The sequence below is a fragment of the Notolepis coatsorum genome (genome assembly GCF_963971535.1).
Source record: "Notolepis coatsorum genome assembly, chromosome: 17".
NCBI classification, from domain to species: domain Eukaryota; kingdom Metazoa; phylum Chordata; class Actinopteri; order Aulopiformes; family Paralepididae; genus Notolepis; species Notolepis coatsorum.
Genome location: NC_140181.1, coordinates 103,101,318 through 103,123,254, shown reverse-complemented (window position 1 = coordinate 103,123,254; position 21,937 = coordinate 103,101,318). Strand labels below are relative to the sequence as shown.

Below are 21,937 nucleotides of genomic sequence, written 5' to 3'. Positions count from 1 at the left end.
CTTGGTCAGGCACCTGCCTACATCTGCGACCTACTGCGTCCATACACCACGAACAGATCGATCAGGTCGTCTGATCAGGGCTTGCTGGCTGTCCCCCTGTCTAGATTGAAGAAAAAAGGGGACAGAGCATTCGAAACCGTGGCCCCCAGGTTGTGGAATGCTCCGCCCTTGGACCTTAGATCTGTGGTCTCTGTAAACACTTTTAAAAAGCAGCTAACGACTGTGCTGTTTAAACAGGCGTTTGGCGAATTATGCTCTATGTAAATCTTTTATGTCTTTTTATCTGTTTAGGCTTTTCCTGATCTTTCACGTTTTTAATTATTTTCTTTTACCATGCTGCTATCTTTTGCATTTTATTGATGTTTTTACTATGTGAAGCACTTTGTGACCCTGGTCTGTGAAAGGTTTTACATAAATAAACTTTACTTACTTACTTACTAACTAAGAATTTGTTCTTAATTGATCTGCCGGGTTAAATAAAGGTTCAAATAAAAATTAATACAAATATATTAGCCGGAAACATCCTATGCATCAACTGTCCAAATACTTGTAGAATTAGTTCAAGTTCAAGTTCTTTAATAGTTGTCATACAGAAGTACAGAATACTTTCATACAAAATGCTTCTTACTGTTACGCTCCAGAGACTGTGCTAGACAAGATAGTATCAAATAACATAATAACATAATATAGCATGAATTTAGAAGAAGAAAAATGAGGTCACAGTGTTCGGTATAGACATATGTACAATGTTCTGAGTTACCATATAATATACAATACACAATACTATGCAGTGTACTAATGTACAGTACTATCTAGTGCAAAGCAGAAATGGGATGAGGTACAATTTTAGGTACAATTTACAGTAAGGTGTACGAGTTGTAGTGCAATCCTTCATCCATAAATATAAAGTGTGGGGAGTGGGTGCTACAGTGTGTTTGTTTAAAGTGGGTGTGTGCTATAAAGTGTGTGGAGTGGGTGCTACAGTGTGTTTGTTTAAAGTGAGTGTGTGCGTGTGGATGTGTGTGCTATGTGCGTTTGGTGGTTGTTGTTGTGTAGTGTTCATTCATTGTTCGTTTAGCAGCCTGATGGCCTGGGGATAGAAGCTTCTTCTGAGTCTTTCTGTGCTCGCCTTGAGACTCCGGTATCGCTTGCCTGACCGCAGCAGTTCAAAGAGGCAGTTGTTCGGGTGACTGGAGTCTTTAATGATTCTCTTAGCCTTGCCCCTGCAACGCTTGTAGTAAATGTTCTGGAGGGTGGGGAGCCCCCCTCCAATTGTGCGTTCGGCTGAACGTGCCACTCTTTGTAGTCTGCTTCGGTCTTGTGCAGTGCTATTCCCAAACCAGGAGGTGATGTTGCCGGTCAAGATGCTCTCTATTGTACATGAGTAGAAGTTCTTAAGGATCTTCTGGCTGACTTGGAACTTCCTTAGGCGCCTGAGGAAGTAGAGGCGTTGTCGTGCCTTCTTCACAACACTGTCAATGTGTGTGGTCCATGTCAAGTCCTCGGATATGTAGGCTCCGAGGTACTTAAAGCTGTTGACTCTCTCAACCGGTGCCCCGTCGATGCTGAGGGGGCTGTAGTCCTTGACCCCCGACCTCCTGAAGTCCACAATCATCTCCTTTGTTTTGCTGACGTTCAGGGAGAGGCTGTTTTCCTGGCACCATCCCGCCAGGACCTTGACCTCTTCCAGGTAGGCCCTCTCGTCGTTGGCAGAGATCAGGCCCACCACCACTGTGTCGTCAGCAAATTTGATGATTGTATTGCTACTCCGCTGAGCCACACAGTCGTGTGTGTACAGGGAGTAGAGGAGGGGACTCAGAACACAGCCCTGGGGGGCCCCTATGTTGAGGGTGATGGATGAGGAGGTGCAGTTGCCTGCTCTCACCACCTGGGGTCTGCCAGTCAGGAAGTCCAAGACCCACTGGCAGAGGTCATAGCCCAAGCCCAGGTCCCTGAGCTTGGCTATGAGTATGGAGGGGACTATGGTATTGAATGCCGAGCTGTAGTCGATGAATAGCATTCTCACATAGTTCCCCTGCCTCTTGTCCAGGTGTGATGCTGCTGTGTGCAGCACATGGGCTATGGCGTCCTCCGTGGACCTGTTGGGGCGGTATGCAAATTGCAGGGGGTCCATGTTGATGGGGAGGGAGGAGCAGATGTAGCCCTTTACTAGCTTCTCAAAGCACTTCATGGCTATGGAGGTGAGAGCTACAGGGCGGTAGTCGTTGAGGCAAGCAGGCTTGGATTTTTTGGGTACAGGGATAATAGTGGACTTCTTCAGGCAGGTGGGGATGACAGCCTGTTCTAAGGACAGGTTAAATATGTCAGTGAATACTGGGGCCAGTTGGTCGGCACAGACTTTTAGGACGCGGCCGGGGATGCCGTCCGGACCTGCTGCCTTCCTGATATTCACTTTTTTAAAGGTCCGCCTCACCTCATGCTCTGTTACCCTGAACACTGCGCCTCCATCAGCAGCCGACCCCCCCCCCCCCCCATTGCCGAGGCTTGTGAGCTGGTGTTGTTATTACCAGCATCAAACCTCGCATAGAAGGTATTGAGGTCATTTGCTAAGGAGATGTCACTGTTCAGTTTGAGGGAGGCGCCTTTGTAGTCTGTCATCGTTTTGAGCCCCTGCCACATAGCTCTAGAGTCAGCTTGTTCAAACTGGAGTTCAATTTTATCCCTGTAGCGCCGTTTGGCCTCTGACACTGTCCTCCTTACGTTGTATCGCGCCACCTTGTGGTCATTCATGTTGCCTGCCACTAGGCCGTCGTTGTATGCTTTGGTGCGCTCTCTCAGAGCTTCACGGACGGATTTGTCTACCCAGGGTTTTTGATTTGGGTAAACTTTCATTTTGGTAGTGGGGATTGTTTCTTTCACCCTAGTACAAACATAGTCCAGCACTGTCTCCGTGTATACATTAATGTTATCTGTGTCGCGGAACACATTCCAGTCTGTGTAGTGAAACACTGACCGGATCGTCTCCTCTGACGTCAAATCCCATTTCTGCACCTCTCGCGAGACTACGGGAGTACTTTTAATTCTCTGTTTGTACTTTGGTGAAAGAAAGATGGACGCGTGATCTGATTTACCAAAGCCACTATCAGAATGAGCCTTGTAGCCACCTTTAAATTGCGTGTAACAGTGATCTAGGATGTTACCGCCTCTGGTGTTGCAAGTCACATGCTGATAGAAGTCAGGCAATACCTTTCTCAGATTGGCGCTATTGAAATCTCCCAGCACTAAAATGGCGGCGTTAACATTCGCCACTTGTATTCTATTTACCTCGTTGTGGAGTCTGGAGAGCGCAACCTTGTTGCTGGCTTGCGGTGGAATATACACTCCGATCAGGACGATCGCCGTTAACTCCCTCGGGAGGAAGAAAGGACGACACTTGATGGTTATATATTCCAGTTCTGGGGAGCAGTGGTTGGATAATTCCTTCACGTTAGTTGGATCGCTCCAATTTTTGTTAAACATGAAGGCAATACCTCCTCCACGTTGTTTACCGGACTCTGGTGTCCGATCCTTGCGATGGATAAAGAAGTGATCTGCTGGTTGAATTGCGTGGTCTGGAACCTCCGGTGTGAGCCATGTTTCGGTGAAGCAGAGGACGTTGCAGTCCCTAACGTCTCTTTGATATTGAATCCTTGCTCGGATGTCATCCAGTTTATTGTCAATTGATTGTACATTGGCTAGCAATATACTGGGCAGTGGTGTACGGTGGCGTCTGGATCTCAGCCTGTTACGGATCCCAGCCCTCTTTCCTCGTCGTCTGGGTCCTATTTTCCTGGGATCTAGGAACAAAGGATCTGGTCCTAATCTCCGGAGAATTTCTTCAGGCCATTGATGCGGTTCGGAAAGCTGGTCCAGTGAGTAATCCAGTTGGTAAGTTTCCCGTAATCCAATGTCTATGAGTGACTGACGGTCATATACATTAAATGCACCAACAGTTGGTACGAACAAAACTCTAAAAACTATCAATATTAACAAAAGTAAACACAGTCTCGACGGAGCGAACAGAAAGGCAGCCGGTCGGAGCAGCGCCATCTCATCTAGGATTTTCCATGTTATCTCTTCTCCTCACCCCACCGTCTGTCATTCAACAATACAGGGGCATTGCAGGTAATGACATGGTTGTGTTTCGAGCAGTGGCGGCTCTGCCACTAGGGGCGCACGGGCGCCGACCCACCTGCTGTTAAATCAGAGAAGAAGAAAATAAAACTTTTTAGTTTTTTGTTTTATAGCCCTATAAATAATATAAACATGTTTAAAATGAATAATATTTACTCATTTTAAGTATGTTTGTATTTCCAATGCACAATATAACGTTATTATCTCAAATAAAAAACACTCGTTTTCCTGAGCAGGAAGTGACATCACGTTTTTTTTATTTTTTTTATTTTTTCGTATTTCTCGGCCCGGGCTAGACGCGATAGCACTCTGAGTGCGCGTCACAGTTTGATCGCTGTATCCGTCACAGCCAATCAGTGCATAACGCGTTGTGCGTTGAAATATGACTATTATGTTGGAATCCGGGCGCGATTTGAAGCGGTCTAGCCAGTAGCGTCAAGAATTTCTGTAGCCGCATTTCGCGGAGACGCTCTCTGATTGGCCGACGCCAGTATTTTTTTCCGTAGCAGAATTTCACAGAGACGATCTCTGATTGGCCGAATCCAATTTCTAATGTTCCAATTCTAGGTTATTCCTAGGTTGGTCCGTTGGTGGAGATAGTTGTGTTGTTGTGAGAATGATGCAGGCAGCTGTTTGTCTTAGAGCGTGCCGTGACTGCAAGTTCTTTAGACTGTTAAGCTTAGGCACTCTTTCAAAGTTGGTTAAGGTTAGAGTTTGTCTTAGAGCATGGCGATAGAACGCCAGGTAGTTTGCAGTCTGTTCGAGCGGAAATGGACAAAGGAATGTACTTGTGTTGTGCTAACAAGCTAACACTTGGCTAACAAGCTATATGGCGGATGCAGTCTGGAGACAGTGGACAGTGGTCTGGAATACATCAACAGTGGATTATACACGTTTATCAAGCTCTCCTGCCCTGGACGTTTCAACTAAACAGTGAGTCTCTCTCTCTCTCTCTCTCGCTCTCTCTCGCTCTCTCTCTCGCTATACACAGCTGTCTCCGCGAAATGCGGCTACGGAAAAAAGTATTGACTGTGCTTGCTGAGACGATAATTAATAGGCTAGCGATTCAAAACGCGCTGCTGTGTTGTGAACTATAACATTAATTTAGCTGCTGCTGATGCATAATGAATGAATGGTGAGTTGTTTAAAATGACAACATACATGTGTTAATTATTTGATTTGATTGATCCGAGAGACAGAGAGAGATTGCTCCAGAGCATCTCAGAGCATTACATTTTCAACTCGACCTATTAACGTGAACTGCGACCCACAAGGCACCAGCGGAAGCGGCCGCCACTGTTTCGAGCTCAGACTCAACAGTGCACAATTAAGAAACAACAGTGAATACAAGAATGGTAACAATAAGTAATAATATAAAATGAGGTAAGATCAAATAAAATAGTAAATTATTTACAGAAAGTGTCTTGCATATGGTGTATGTGCATGTTAAGGTGCAGGGTGGGTGTGTGTTCAATAACAATAAGTAGTAGTAGTAGTAGTAGTAGTAGTAGTAAGATCAAATAAAAGATAAAATAGTCAATTATTTACAGAAAGTGTCTTGTGTAAAGGTGTATGTGTATAATAAGGTGCGGTCTGTGTGTGTGTGTGTTTTGAAGTATTTTAAGAGGTGTGTGTGTTCAATAACAATAAGTAGTAGTATTAAGATCAAATAAAATAGTCAATTATTTACAGAAAGTGTCTTGTGTAAAAGTGTATGTGTATAATAAGGTGCTGTGTGTGTTTTGAAGTATTTTAAGAGGTGTGTGTGTTCAATAGTTTTTGATAGGTAAAGATACCATAGAAATAATATAAACAATTTCACAACGCTTGATGTTTTCTGTGAAACTCTCGTCAGACAGTGAGCTGATGCCTGAGGTTTCGGTGGATAAGTTCATAAAGCTTAGCTGCTGTCCTCTCTGACCCGTCCTCCCAGGACACACATGACCCACTATATCCATGGATATACAGTGAAACTGTCTTGTGTCCATGTTCCAATCAGGGGGGTTTAGAGACGGATTGTCCTCCATTTAATCTGCATGTGTTTGTTTGCTCTGTGAGTGTTACCTAACAGAACAGGGCTCTGTAAAATAGACCAGATGATGAAAATAAACATGCACAAAGAAATATTAAAAAATCAAAGTTTTTATTTCATAATGAATGAAGTTTATTTCCCGCCATTTAGCATGTACAAAAAAACAACAACACACAAATTAAATTACAAGTTGGCCGAAAAGGTTAGGGCTGAAGCTACAAGCTTGTAAATGCCCTAACCAAGTGCACCATCTTAAATTGATCGTTAATCTTCTTTAAAAAAAACTAAAAACTATAATAATTAAAAAAAATAAATGGATCAATTGATCTAATCAATTTGATTCGAAACACATGGTTAACCATCCACGGCATACTTCTCAAGAACTTTTGTACTTCCTTTTGAAATCGACAGCACTGGCGGCCAGGTGGCGCAGTGGGCAAGGCGCTCGCCACCAATGCAGGAGATACTGGTATTGAGCCCAGCTCTCGGCGTTGCTTCCGGCTTGGCCGGCCGTCGTACTAACACAATTGGCAGTGTTAGAGGGTGGGAAAGCCGGTGGGTGGGTCCTGGTCGTTGTAAACAGCGACTCCTACAGTTCGGTCGGGGCGCCTGCTCAGCGAGGAAAGGATCTAAGGGGGGTAGTGTGATCCTTCCACACGTTACACCCTCTCAGTGAGAGTCCGTGCTGCCAGGTGAAAAGAAGCGGTTGATTGGCTACACATGTGACGGAGGAAGCATGTGATAGCCTCCACTCTCCCAGACCGACGGTAGGGGGTAGGTGCGCAGCGACCAGGAAGGGGATTGGGAATTGGCATAACGACTAACATTGGGATGGGAGAAAAACGGAGGAAAAAGGAGGGGGAAAAAGATTTAAAAAAAAGAAAATAAATCAGCAGCACTTTCTTTTAACCTCTTAACCTGCAATGAGTCTCTTAACAGAACTCGCTTTTGGGGCGTCAATAATGTGGTCAAGAGGCATGGATTCTCTATTGTGCCCGAACTGGCTTGGTTTCTTTTATTCACATGGTGGGAGCATTTTACACATGAGTCCTCTCTTACTGAGGAACTGGAGAAGAGAGAGAAGGGGGAGGAGACATAGACACTTATACTAGTCATCTGGTAGTACTCCAGAGTACCTCTGCCTAGAACGCCCTTCAGTGGACACAGGTATACATGCAGTTAGATAGGCACTAGTCTGAACATTTAATAACAATCCCACACAGAGTCTCTAGCTTCAACACTCCCACTTTTTAGTATACTGGCTGACTTCTTGGAAAAACATTTTACAAAGGAAATAATATAATCACAAAAATATCAGCAGAACATGGCATTCAATATCTACACACCAATACGTGATAGCCTCCACTCTCCCAGATGATCTGACTGTGGGGGGTAAGTGCGCAGCGACCAGGAAGGGGATTGGGAATTGGCATACGACTACGGATGGGAGAAAAATCGGAGGAAAATGGAGAAAAAAAAAAAAAAAAAAAAAAAACATTATACATATATCATTAATGTATAGTAAAAACAATTTAGGTCCTAAAATGTACCCTTGCGGCACACCACATGTAATGTCTGAAAGTGAAGACCTATATTCCCCTATCTGCACAAATTGTTGTCTATGTTCTATATAACCTTTTAACCAGAGCACCCCTACCCCTCTAATCCCAAACCTTTCCAAGGTTTTTAACAGAATCTCATGATCAATTGTATCGAATGCTTTCTTCAGATCTATTATATTATTTATATAGCACATTTAAAATGACACATGTCAACCAAAGTGCTGTACAGAGGGTAGATACACATAGATACATCTAGAGTAGACAACATATAAACAATCACATCTTATAATGCAACTGGGAAATGATTCAATATTATTGTTGATTGTCTTTCAATGGGATCATTGTGGAATTATGATGGCTTCGCCCACAATTGATAACAAGCTAATTTACTGACTGTTTTAGCACCCAGAATTTCAGATTGCACTATAGGTTGTCTCTCTGTAATCCTTGCTGATTGAAAGCAGTGGTAGTATTACTTATTCCCCCTCTGCAGAATCACTCATTCAACAGGTGCACTAAGCCTCCCCCTGAAGAGGATTAGGGCTGAATATTACATTTAAATATTCAAAACACAGAATGCACGGAATGACCCTGAGTAAGGTACATTCAAATGTACTGAATGACCTCAGGTTATTCTCAGATTCAGATTCAGATAGTTTTATTTGCTATATGCAACCAGTACAAAGGGATTCTTACTCTCCGTTTGCTCCACAGCATAAAGGAATAAAAAGCAACAATTAACAGAATAAAAAGGCAGGTATTTATATACAATAAACTGTCTGCGGTATGTGCAATTATAAGTATAAGTAAATAAAACATTAGACAAGATAATTGTACGTTATATTGATGCACAAGGGTGCAGTAAAGTGGCTGCGCATTGTAGCAGCATTTGAGTCCAGTAATGAGCGGATTAACTGTTCATCAGGCAGGTAGACACTGTTCGTGTACCGGATTTGTGTTTGTTTCTTATTCTGCGCCTTCAAATCATGCTTTTATTGCTAAACCTTTCTCTCTCTCGATCAAAGAAGATAACTGTGGGTTTTTGTGTTAGCAGTCGATATTCTCTATACGATTTCTAGCCTACACGGTGGTGTAGTGGTTAACACTGTCGCCTCACAGCAAGAAGGTCCAGGGTTCGATTCCCGCTTGGGGACCAGGTTTCCATGATGCCAGGTGGGGTATCTCCCAGGCCTTTCTGTGTGGAGTTTGCATGTTCTCCCCGTGCTCACAAGGGTTTCCCCCCCGATAAAATAAACCCAATGGAAAAACATGCACAACAACAGATCGCTAACGCTGTGGCGTCCTTGACGAAGATGGGCAGGAGCTAGTGATGCACCGATGTGAAAATTGTGGCCGATACCGATAACCGATATTAATATTGCTGTTCTGGCCGATACCGATATTTACCGATGTCGATATCTCTGTATAGAAAACACTTTTTTATGATAATCAAATAAAGAGCTATTTTCCAAAACGCATAATTTTTTTACTTTTGTAACTTATTTTCAGAAATGACTGATATTTTGAAACTATTTAAGGCCAAAACATGTAAAAAGAAAAAAAAAAGATTACATTTTATTTTTTTATTTTTATTTTTTTTATATCGGCCCTATCTTGATATCGGTCCGATACTGATGTGTAAAAAAACGGCCATATCGGCCGATATTATATCGGCGGCCGATATATCGTGCATCACTAGCAGGAGCACTTGGATTGGTCCCCGGGGCGCGGCTCACATCGACGCCCTATCTGCTCCCGGCTGCCCATGGGGGAAAGGACGACGGGATGGGTTAGGCGCAGACTGAGACTCAATCGCATCGGCGACTGAGAAAAAGACAATGCATGTGTGTGTGTGTGTGTGTATCCCGGTGTGTGTGTGCCGCTCCAATTGCATGTCCAGTTCGTTGCATGCTGAATAAAGACTCCTAAAGAGGTCCTGCATTATTATTATTATTATTATTAGATTATATTCAAATGTATTATCATTATATACAGCACAAGTACAGTACAACAAAAAGAAGTTTGGCATCCAACCAGAGTGCAAATGTAACAGTATAGTAATATACAATGTACAGGTGATTAAACTGGGTATAAAATATATAAATTAGTACTACTGAGTAATAGTGCTAATCAGATGTATGTACAGAGTTGTAGTATTAATATGTACATTGATACAAGTATAAAGACATGGAACTGTAACACAGCGTAACTAAGAGTAGGTAAGGGATATGTACAGTTATATCTCATACTGGCAATCGCGTCTCGCTCTGCCTACTGAGATATCATAATCTCCAGCACCTACTGTGCCCGTGGAAACTAAACACATGCACCCACCTGCACGTGACCACGCCACTCCCGTGCGTGCCTCTACAATAGGCAGGAAGTGGTCACGCTTACACCCTTCCTCATTCTTTTCCATCCGCGGAAGCAGCTCATATGCACTTCAACCAGGTGGAACTTTGTTATGAAGCGTAGGGAGAAATTACGCAATGTTGGGCTTTCGCCAGAAGTACGGCAGCCCCCGGAACCTTCTCGGCACGTCCAGACAGAACGGCGGTCCTATCCTGTGGTTTCCTCGTCGCTTGACAGCGGACCGATGGGCTACGCGCGGCGCTTGGCAGTCGAGCCACGCCGTGCTCAGGGAGGACCTACGCCGACCGGGCGATGTGTGGGAGCGGGGGGCTGGGTGTTTGGATAAACGTGGTCATCATGACTCATTGTTGAATGTTTTTCCAAGTATCCTAGCGCGCAGCTGATGCTAATGCTACAATGTTTGGGGCGCCGTTCCCATGTACCCCGCCGGGGCTGTCTTCACTCTTCCCTCCTCTTAACCATTTCATTGCTGACGGTCAATCGGTGTCTAATGTTGGGGCTTTAGCTGAGGCTTATTTACCCTTTACATGGGTGGATGGGCTGACGATAGGGCTCAGGACAGGTGTGCATTTGTGAATCTATGAATTGAAAATGGGGGACCCTGATGTAGACAGGACAAATGTTTTCTCTGGTCTGCATCCCCTTAACAATTGTGTGTATTGGGCTAGCCCATTCTGCAATATGATAATAAAGTTTTCGTTCATTCATTCATTTATCCCTTACACGGGTGCACAGGTGTGCCGCAGTGGAGGTTATTGCATGACTACTAGTGGAGCAGTGCTTCACTATTAATAGACTTTGGTCAGTGCTTAGTGAAGCAGGTGGCATCGGCCCTTTGCCCTGACATGGTGGAACGGTATCCCGCCCGGCCGACGCCAAGAGGCGAGTCGGCCCGGCAGGTGGCTGAGTGGGCTGATGAAGCTTATACCGCCGCAGTACAGAATTTAGCAGCAACTAACAACATTGCTCAATTGGCTGATTTTCTGTCAAAAATGGTGTTGGGTAGTGGGGCCTTAGGGCCAGCCGACGTCAAAACCATCGCGCAAGGTTTTGAGGTTATTCAGCTTTTGACCTAGCCGCAAGCTATAACCGCAGGGAGGGCTAGGATGCTGTCAACGGTTGTTCACAGGCATCTTTGGTTGGAGCAATCTCCCCTTGAGGAGGGGAGGGGTCTCCTCCTCAGGGCTCCCCTCTCCGCAGGTGGACCTTGGTCTGTCCACGGAGGCGCGGGCGGTATTTGACCTGGGCTCCACGCCGCCCCACACCACGCAGCCAGAGGTGAGAGCACGGCCTTGCCAGCGGCTGCGGCGAGGCCCCCGGCCAGCGGCCATGTGTCCCCCGCCTGAGATACCCTGGACACAAAGAGAACAGGTGGTCACAAGGCCGACAGCCTCGGCAGCCAAGGGATCGGCTATATTAGATGGGCACGCCCTGAAAAACCGTTGCCATCTAGCTGTGTCTAGCACGCTCTCCGGTTACTCCCCCCGCTACACTACGGGACTCAAGGCTCTGATTTGTCCCCTTTGGCTGCGGGCCGCGTTCTTCCAGTGAAGCGCAATCGGCCCCACATATCGCTTCTCATGGAGACAGGGGCTGACACCCAGTTGCTAGCTAGGCCTGGGTCTGTCTATGAGAATGCTGTGCTGTCAGGAGGCTCCCACGCCACACGTCCTGCGTCTGTGTTTGGTGAGCCTGGTGTTGTATCTGTCGACGGAGCAGGGTTCCCTGTATCTAAACAATGTGTTCAGAGGGGGAATCCTAGGCCCAGGAGGTTGCAGCATGGGTTCCCCCAGCCCGCCCTCGCCAGGCCGGGTATTACGTTAGTGCCTCCCCCGTCTGGACTTCCGATCCTGCGGTGGTTAGTCAGGCATGCGTAATTTGGGTGGTAGTAATATCACTACAGGGCTACGGTGTGTAGGGACTCACCCTATCGGGCAGCGTGGGGACCACACACCATGCATGTCCAGCTGCAGAGCAGGCTGTCCTCAGCAAGCTAAGCTGGGAAGATGCTCAGCGGGGGAGCCTATGTCACCAGGAATGATGGCCGCTCCCCCCATATCAGACCGCCCCTTCTGTCGGGGTCCCCCCCTTGGGTCAGGCAAGCGATACCGGAGTCTTAAGGCGAGCACAGAAAGACTCAGAAGAAGCTTCTATCCCCAGGCCATCAGGCTGCTAAACGAACAATAAACACTATGCAACAACCATCAAATGCACACAGCACACACACCCACACACTCACTTAAACAAACAACACACTGCAGCACCCACTCTCCACACTTTAGATCACACAAACACACTTTATATTTATTGATAAAGGATTTGCACTACAACTCGTACACCTACTGTAAATTGTACCTAAATTGCACCTCATCCCATTTCTGCCTTGCACTATATAGTATTGTATATTAGTACACTGCATAGTATATTGTATATTATATGGTAACTCAGTTACGTCTATTCTGCATCGAACATTGTACATATGTCTATACTGAACACTGTGACCTAATTTTTTTTACTTCTAATTTACATGCTATGTTATTTTATTTCATACTTATCTTGTCTTGCACAGTCTCTGGAGCATAACAGTAAGAAGCATTTTGTATAAAAGTATTCTGTACTTCTGTATGACAACTATTAAAGAAACTTGGGTGCGATTGCCTCGTTGGTAGAGTCAGGGTGCGATATCCCGGCTCCGCGAGACACCCTGCTTGCGCGGTTGGCGAGACCAGGGTTGACAACGCACAGCGGGAGGGACCGGGCCACCTATCTACGATTCCTAGCGGACCAGCGGCAGTTGGCGGCGGGGGCGCTTTGGAATTTTTACCAGGTTCAGAATGTTGACCATCACCCGCCTGTTAAGCGCTGTCAGGTGGGAGACTGGTTCACCTCCATAGACCTGAAGGATGCGTATTCACGTCCCGATCTTCCCTCCTAGGACATACCTACGCATCCTGTTTCAGGGCTTAGCGTACGAGTACCAGAGGCTGCCGTTCGGCTACTCTCTGGCTCCTCGCATCTTCACCAAGTGCGTGGAGACCGCGCTGGGGCCTCTGCGTCATCAGGGGATACGAATTTTATTCTACCCTGGATGACGTTCGGGTCCTCAGCCGGTCAGAGAAGATCGCCAGGTCTCATACCAGGCAGGTGGTGGAATTCCTCACCAGCCTGGGTTTTGCTGTAGACTGGAAGAAGAGTACTCCTCTTCCCAATCAACGGGTGGAGTACTTGGGCTTATTTCTAAGCTCAAGGTCTATGTGGGCATCCCTCTCAGAGTGGCGGTGAGAGGATATTCTCGGCGCGCTCGGGAGGTCCCGTCTTGGCAGGACGGTTACGGCGCTGACCGTGACATGCCTGCGCGGTATTATGGCATCTGCTCAAGCTGTGGTCCCTCTTGGCCTCCTCTTCATGAGGAGGATACAGAGGTGGGTTTTTCAGTGTGAAAATAGACCCTGTGAGAGTCAAGTGAAAGCAGCTGAAGATTCCCATGTCAGTACTGGGGGACCTCGCCCTCTGGGGGGGGGCCTGGGGCCCTCACCAGCGGGGTCCCCATGGGCAGCAGGCTGTCACATGTTGCGGTCTTCACCGACGCCTCCCTCACGGGATGGCAGTAGGGGGCAGCTGGCAAGGACCATGCTGCCCGGTCTGCACTACATATCAATGTGTAGGAATTGAAGGCAGTGCTTCTAGTCCTCGGACAGCTCGGCCATCATGTGATGGGCGAGCATGTTCTGATCAGGACGGACAGCACGACGTTGGCGTCGTATGTCAACAGACAGGGAGGAGTATGCTCCCCCCGTCTCCACCGGGCGGCGGCCGATTCGGTCCGTGGCCGCCCGGGATTCTGTAAGCGTTCCCCCACATACACCTGATAGCTCAGCTGTTGGGGCGGGGACGTCAGGAGCACCGGACCGGGGCACGGCTGTGTGGTTCCCGGCCCTGATTCAGCTCTTGCTGGCCCCGCCGTGGCCTGTTCCGTGGTCACTGTTGAAATGTTTAAAGTGAGTGTGTGCAAATAAGAGTCCCTATTATTTGCTAATGACCCAAACATGACTGATTTATATTGAATGTTTCATATTTGTATGTGTATATCTGTGAGGACCCCAGGAAGAATAGTCAACACGTCGATGATGACTAATGGGGATCCTAATAAACATAAACACCCACAGCCCTTGCACTTATTCCTTTGTTTTGAATAAGGACTTCCTGTCCACTGTCTCTGGAAGCAGATCTGATTCCACCTGGCGTGTGCAACCTTCTCAGCTCCTCCAGCATCTATGCCAACAACGAGGTCAGCCTGGCCGAGGTGGACACCTATGGGTTCGACTACGACTACACCCTGGCCCTCTACTCCAACGCACTCAACGCCATGATCTACAACGCCGCTCGGGACTTCCTGGTCGAACACTTCAAGGTGCGTTGGAACTGGAAGGGCTTTGAAATAGCCAATGGCATAAATGGCGCATTTATCTAGCGCTTTTATTCAAAACGCTTTACAATTTGTTCCTCACATTTTACCCATTCACTCACCGACGGCGGAGGCAACCATGCAAGGTGCACAACCTGCTCATCGGGAGCAGTTAGGGGTTAATTGTCTTGCACAAGGACACTTCGACACGCTGCCCGGGAGGGGTGGGAATCGAACCGGGAACCTCTGGATTACCAGACGACTGCTTTACTTCCCGAGCCACTGTCGCATACTGACAAAACAACGGCGTTTAGAATTCAGAATAATTGTCCGTCATCCTTTCTCTTCCCACAGTACCCAGAAGGTGTCCGCAAATACGACTACATTCCCAACTTCGCTGCGCGAGGCCTTCACTACGACATCCAGAAGGTAAATATCAACCAAATAATACAGAAAAGGATCAGGAATATTATAATTTCCCCATAGACCTTTACAGGTAAAAGTTATTTTTATTCCCCCGAAAAGGGTCTCCTGATGAAGATCGATGCTTTCCATTACATTCAGCTGGGAACTGTATACCGGTGAGTGTGGCCGCTCCGGCGTTGTGGAAACCATATATAGATATAAAGACTAGATGACTCACCCGCGCTGCTGGCCAACGGAGACCGACGTTGCCACATGGCGGCCATCTTGCTACAGGGTAGCACGCCCACTCATAGCATGAATATCTATAGTGCATGATGTACTATTGAAATAACCATAGCTTGCTAAATCTTCAACCGTTTGGTTTGTTAAAAACATCAGAGATGTAGTTATCATACTGCATACGTATAATAATTCATATGAAGAAAAAGAAAAACCAATACAAATTCTTCCAAGCAAGAATCATAGCCACGTCAACGTTTGTAATAAACCAAACCGTTTGTAAATCCGTCAAGATTTCAGCGAGTTAAAGGGGCTATGTACTGCTATTCCTAGCACTATTTGGGCAACTTTACACAATTCCTGTTAGTCTATTGAAGACATCTGTAAGGTTTTTTTTCAAAAAAAATGCATTGTTTTATATTTCTAATCAAGTACTCAAAACCATAATTTTCCAGCTTCAAGATTTCAGGCTGTTATGGCCCCGCCCATAAGCACTTTGAGTGACAGTCAGCCCACACAGTCTGCGAGTGGTAGACAGAGAGAGATAGAAAGAGAGAGAGAGAGAGAGAGAGAGAGAGAGAGAGGGGGGGGGGTGGGAGAGAGAGAGAGAGAGAGAGAGAGAGGGGGGGGGGGTGGGAGAGAGAGAGAGAGAGAGAGAGAGAGAGAGAGAGCTTCTTCCAGAGCGAAACCCGACACCTCTACACACACTCCGGAGGGAAAGAGACAGAGAGAGAGGGAGGGGGGGGGGACCCGCCGCGGGCAGCTTGTGGGCCTCCCTTCCTCCCCTCTCCCGTGTGCCGCGCAGCAGGTCCCCCCCCCCCAAGTGCTCCCTCTCTCTCCATCTCTCTCTCCCTCTCTCCCTCCAGAGCGCACGCAGAGGCGTCGGGCCCCACTCCGCCTCGCAGCATGAGGAAGTGGCTTCCACTCGCTGTCTAGTCTAGGTAGAATGGGGGCGGGCATTAGCTCCAACCACAGACCCAATCACATCACTGTGCGCTACCCAGCGTCCGAATGACGTGACTCAGGCGTTCAAATCAAAATGGCCTGATTTACTGGAGGAGGAAAGGGGCTGAGCTGAATCAGAGCAATCCGCCAATATGGTATTTAGACACTAAAACACATTGATACGAACTCCTATTACTATAATACAATGCTAGAGACTGAAAAATGACATTTATAGTACATGTCACCTTTAAGGGTATTTTTGTTTGTGCAGATCACTCACCTTAAAGCAGTAGTCCACTCAAGCAAGATGGCCGCCGGTGAACTACGCAGGAGACTCGGCCTTGAGCCATCTAGCCTTGGCTTTATATATATATCTATGGTGGAAACAGCAGTGTGGTTGTGTGATGGTACACTCAATCTCTGTGCCTCCACACACAGGGGCCTGAGCCCACTACCAGACGACCAGGTGCTGCAGCTCTACGGGGGAACCCACCATGTTCCTCTGAACCTGGTCAGTGGTTTCTATGGGAAGGTGAGTTGCACAAAATAACGTCAACCTTCCGTCACTGGTTAGAACTATTAACTGTCTGTTGATTACACTTAATTTACATTTACAATTCTTCATCTGAAAGGGTCTATAAACACTTGGAGAAGGACCCAGGTGCAGACAGAGCTGGTCTTGTAGCCAGACTGATTATGATGATCGCCACATGTGTTCGCCACTTCATTAGATAAAACACGTGGGAACAAACAAGCTCACAACATTCAACCAGAGCTCTTTCCTAACAGTGGAGTCACGCAAAGCCAGTTATATAACAAACTATATTACTACTGTTGTCATGTGGGGACCCGCCAGAAGATGACCTGTGACCCATTTTGAGTCCTCGACCCACAGTTAAAAAAAAAACAGGTTATCTAAAATGTTTAAAAAACATTTTGAAATTAATTAAATTGAGCACTTAAACTGAAATATCATTCTCCAACACAGGGTCCGAAGGTGAAACAGTTCATGGACATCTTCTCCCTCCCAGAGATGACTCTGTTGGCCGTGGCTAATGATTTCTTTATCTCCAATGACATTGAATATGATCCGGTTCACCTCTACAAAGACGTCTCGGTGAGTCTGCCCACTGATTCTCATCGTCTTTCCTTCGTCTCACAGTATTATAATACGCTCTCCTCGCCGTCTAGCTCGTACCGAGAACCATATTGACCTAATGTTTGATTGTTTTTGCACAGTGAAAGTCTCCAACAGAGGGCTCAGGTATCTGATGACCTCGGCGTGAGAGATTATCATAATATGATATGTTATATATTATACTCAAGTGGGTAAGAATCGAGGACAATAGAGTTTCTATCTCGGCTCTGAGGAGAGAGAGAGGGTTTCTGGTTACAGCACTGAACTATGTGTTCTCTCTGACCTCTGTCATGTCCACTCCCCTGTCTGTTGGACGTGATTTGGATTAAAGGGGAATGCATATGAATTCATGCACTCTTCCATCCTCAGGAAGCCATCGAGATGGTTCACGTCAAAGGCTACATGTACAAATGGATCATGGAAGATTTGGGTGAGCGGGCCACACATCACGACCGCCGCTCTGTGGCTTTCATGCTGTCGGCTTTGACGGTCTTTATTGTCTAAAGTCTTCTTTCTCCTCCTTTCCATAGAGAAGTACATCATACGAGGAGAGGAGACCCACGCTGTGCTGCAGCGCTTGGCCGGTGATGGAAAGAAACTGTTCCTCATCACAAACAGCCCCTTTAGCTTTGTGTGAGTGTGTATCATCAGAGAGTAAATCATAAATCATAAATCAAATGTATTCGTAGTGGCTGCTTGTCATTCCCTAATAAATTGACAATGCGCCACGATGCACCCACTCAGATTTTCTTCTACTCGGGTAACAAAAGAAGTTGTGGATGTTGACAGAGTTGAATGTCCAGGCTGCAGCTGATGTAGTTTGTAAGGTTTATTATCAAAAGAAAATGATGGTTGAGAACAGAACAGTTCAAGTTCAAGTTTCAAGTTTCAAGTTTCTTTATTAGTTGTCATACAAAAATACAGAATACTTTTATATGAAATGCTTTTTCCTGTTCTGCTCCTGAGAGTGTGCTAGATACAAATAAAATAGATAAGTAAAAAATAGAAGTCAAGTACGTAACAAGTGTAAACAAAAGTGTTCAAAACAAAAGTGTTCAATATACACATATATACAATATACAATACAGAGTAGAAAAAAATGTGTAACTGAGTTACAATATAAAGTACAATGCAGAAATGGGATGAGGTACAACTTAGGGTATGGTGCAATGAGGTATGAGTTGTAGTGCAAATCTCTTTACCAATAATATAAATATAAAGTGTCTAAAGTGGGTAAAGTGAGTTGTTTATTTAAAGTGAGTGTGTGTGTGTGGATGTGTGTGCTGTGAGTGTATTTGATGGTTTGTTACATAGTGTTATTGTCATTGAGCATCCTGATGGCCTGGGGATAGAAGCTCCTTCTGAGTCTCTCTGTGCTTGCCATGAGACTCCGGTATCGCTTGCCTGACCGCAGCAGTTCAAAGAGGCCCCCCTCCAATTGTGCGTTCGGCTGAACGGGCCACTCTCTGTAGTCTGCTGCGGTCTTGTGCAGTGCTATTCCCAAACCAGGAGGTGATATTGCCAGTCAGGATGCTCTCTATTGTGCATGAGTAGAAGTTCTTAAGGATCTTCTGACTCACTTTGAACTTCCTTAGGCGCCTAAGGAAGTAGAGGCGTTGCCGTGCCTCCTTGATTACACTGTCAATGTGTGTGGTCCATGTCAAGTCCTCGGATATGTGGACTCCGAGGTACTTAAAACTGTTCACTCTCTCAACTGGTGCCCAGTGGATGCTCAGGGGGCTGTAGTCCCTGACCCCGACCTTTGCGTCTTCCTTATTGCTCCGGTAGGACATTTATTTTCTCTCAGCAGGTGCATTACATTACTCTAATTACAGAGCCTATTATACTAAGAAGTGGTGTTCCCCTAGTGGTGTGCCCCTAATATTCAAAACATAAATACAATACCATTACCATAAACAATACAACTTCCAATATGTCTGTTTTGGCTTCTACAGTATTTGTAGAGCCTGAGATCACATGGAATTGCCCCCTGTGGGCTGTACGTGATGTCAAGAAGAAACATCACAATAGATCAAGAACAAAAAAACACCATAGAATCCAAATATGAGAGACGTGGCCTTCACTGTTGCTGCACCGCTGCAGCGTTGACGATGTCTTGGAAAATATTATCATGTCCATAGCTCTGTGTTAAATACATATTCTCTGTACAGCCTTGACTAGTTAATATAGTTTAACTAGTATACAGCTCAGACATTAAGGCGACAGTCTGACAGTGTTTCTTAAAACAACAGCCAAAGGGCCAGGAGATATGACATTTGGCCTTGTCTCCAGGTTTTTGTGTGACACACAACAAAGCCCCTAGACCCATCTTTTGTTTTCATTTTCTCACTAGGGCATTTTTTGTTTACCTTTCTTGTTAGATCTGTTATTAATTTGTCATCTTTTGACGTCATGTCAACTTTTTACTTAATGGCCAGAGCTCTTTCTCACTTTCTGGTCAGACGCTTTGTGTGTACACATTTGTCTCTTATTGTAAACTGATCATACTCTTTCTGTGGCCACGGAAACAGATAATAAACTATGTTCTATTTTTATATAATTTGACTAATCTGAATTTCTAACAGTTCACTGTCATGGCTGATTTAAAATATTCCACAACAACGATGTTGTGTTACGAACGGGGGTGGCGATGAAGGTGAGGAGAACACAGTTGCAGACAAGGAAGAGAGAACCGAGACAGAGACGAAGGGTGATACTTGATGAAGGGAGCTTTACTGAGTAATCAAAATACAAAACAAATGACAGCCACTAGTACTAACAAAACAACGAAGGAAAACAAGAAAACGACAGGGGTAGACAGGCATGAACTCACTTGACAACAACAGGGAAGGCAGGCACGACACGGGGACAACGAGGAGACAATGACGCCACAATAACTCTACCAACCAACAAGCAATAAATACTGAAACCAATTAACAATCACAACAGCTGGGGAACATGGAACCAAACAATAATCAAAACAACAGGAAGATAAACTAGGCGATACAAAACACAGGAAAGAATACCAAACACAAGAACAACCTAAACCGACAACACTTGTAACAAATAACCTACTTGTAACAATAGTATATTTCTAATGCAATCAGATAGCGTCTTAACTGACTGCATTAACTGCAGGTGAGCACCAGATGGAGCTATGACCCCACCATCAACCCCCTGTGTGGGGCAGTAACTCATATTGTTTCTAATGTCAATGTGGGGTTGCCTCTCCCAACCTTGGGCAGGTCTGGGAGTGTAACATGTTGAGTGTTTTGTCTTTCTGTCTGTGTTCAGCGATAAAGGCATGAGGTACATGGTGGGGGCGGACTGGAGGGACCTCTTCGATGTGGTCATAGTACAGGCTGACAAGCCCCACTTCTTCAACGACTGTGTCAAGTGAGTATGTGCTCCTGTGAGCCACTTATACTGTAGACTCATTACACCCTCACTATGACTATTGTACTGTATGACAGTTATTGTACTACACTGCACTATTGCACTATTTTATGCTAATTTCATATATTTTGTATGACTGTTGTACTGTAAACGAGAGCTATTTTCTTTCACTGCACTATTGCACTATTTTATTATGTCTATTTTATGCTAATTTTCTGTCTATGAGAGCTCTTTTTTTGCACTGCACTATTGCACTATTTTATTATGTCTATTTTATGCTAATTCCATGTCTATTTCTATGACTATTGTACTGTAAATGAGAGCTATTTTATTCACTGTACTATTGCACAATTGTATTCTGTTTATTTTATGCTAATTCCATGTCTATTTCTATGACTATTGTACTGTAAATGAGAGCTATTTTATTCACTGTACTATTGCACTATTTTATTCAGTCTATTCTATGCTAATTTCATGTCTATTTTTATGACTAGTTGTTGATTATACAAAATTTGAAGTTAGTTGCTCTCTCTCTCTCCCCCCTATCTCTTTCTCTCCACCCCTCCCTCTCTCACTCTCTCTCTCCCCTCTCTCTCACTCCCCCCTCTCTCTCCCTCTCTCTCTCTCTCCCCCCCTCTCTTTCACTCCCCCCTCTCTCTTTCTTTCCCTCTCCCCCCTCTCTCTCACTCTCTCTCCCGCTCTCTCACTCTCTCCCCTCCCTCTCTTTCACTCTCTCTCCCTCTCCCCCCCCCCCCTCTCTCTCTCTCTCTCTCTCTCTCTCTCTCTCTCTCTCTCTCTCTCTCTCTCTCTCTCTCTCTCTCTCTCTCTCTCCCCCCCCTCTCTCTCCCTCCCTCCCCTCATGTTGTCCTCTTCGCAGACCTTTCAGACGCTTGGATGGGAATGGTGACCTTCAGTGGGACAAGATAACAAGCTTGGACAAAGGGCAGATCTACAAGCAGGTGATTAAGCTCGGTTGTGAGCGATAGCCCAGGAAACTGGTGTGAATGTGAATGTGAACAAAAATAAGTTTAGACTTTCAAATGAAATAAAATACAAGAGAGTAAAAGTGGATGTAACGGGAGGAGAAAAACGACCTGTTGGCCTGATGTTCCGACTGCCCACTCGAGTCGACTCGAGTCCGAGTCAAGTCCCCATTACCCGAGTCCGAGTCCAAGTCATCAAGATTGAGTCCACTCCACTCTGGCAGTCAAAGAGCTGACACAATAGCCAAACATATGCACTAGCCATCAATATCTTATCATGTCAAATGATTAGGGCCTATTACTAAATATAAAATAACTGTATTT

General features: G+C 45.6%; 1 protein-coding gene across 1 annotated transcript in view; it reads left to right on the top strand.

Annotated features, from left to right (window-relative positions):
- LOC311244193 (5'-nucleotidase domain-containing protein 2-like) overlaps positions 1-21,616 on the top strand; it is a gene marked incomplete at both ends in the record, with an annotated part of 32,576 nt that extends 10,960 nt beyond the window's left edge. The window contains 9 exons of the mRNA XM_084333600.1: positions 14,328-14,512; positions 14,861-14,935; positions 15,032-15,087; positions 16,535-16,628; positions 17,085-17,213; positions 17,604-17,664; positions 17,765-17,867; positions 20,529-20,630; positions 21,508-21,616. Coding sequence (XP_084189726.1) covers positions 14,328-14,512; positions 14,861-14,935; positions 15,032-15,087; positions 16,535-16,628; positions 17,085-17,213; positions 17,604-17,664; positions 17,765-17,867; positions 20,529-20,630; positions 21,508-21,616 — 914 coding nt within the window. The remainder of the gene's footprint in view (positions 1-14,327; positions 14,513-14,860; positions 14,936-15,031; positions 15,088-16,534; positions 16,629-17,084; positions 17,214-17,603; positions 17,665-17,764; positions 17,868-20,528; positions 20,631-21,507) is intronic.
- Positions 21,617-21,937: the final 321 nt, after the last annotated feature.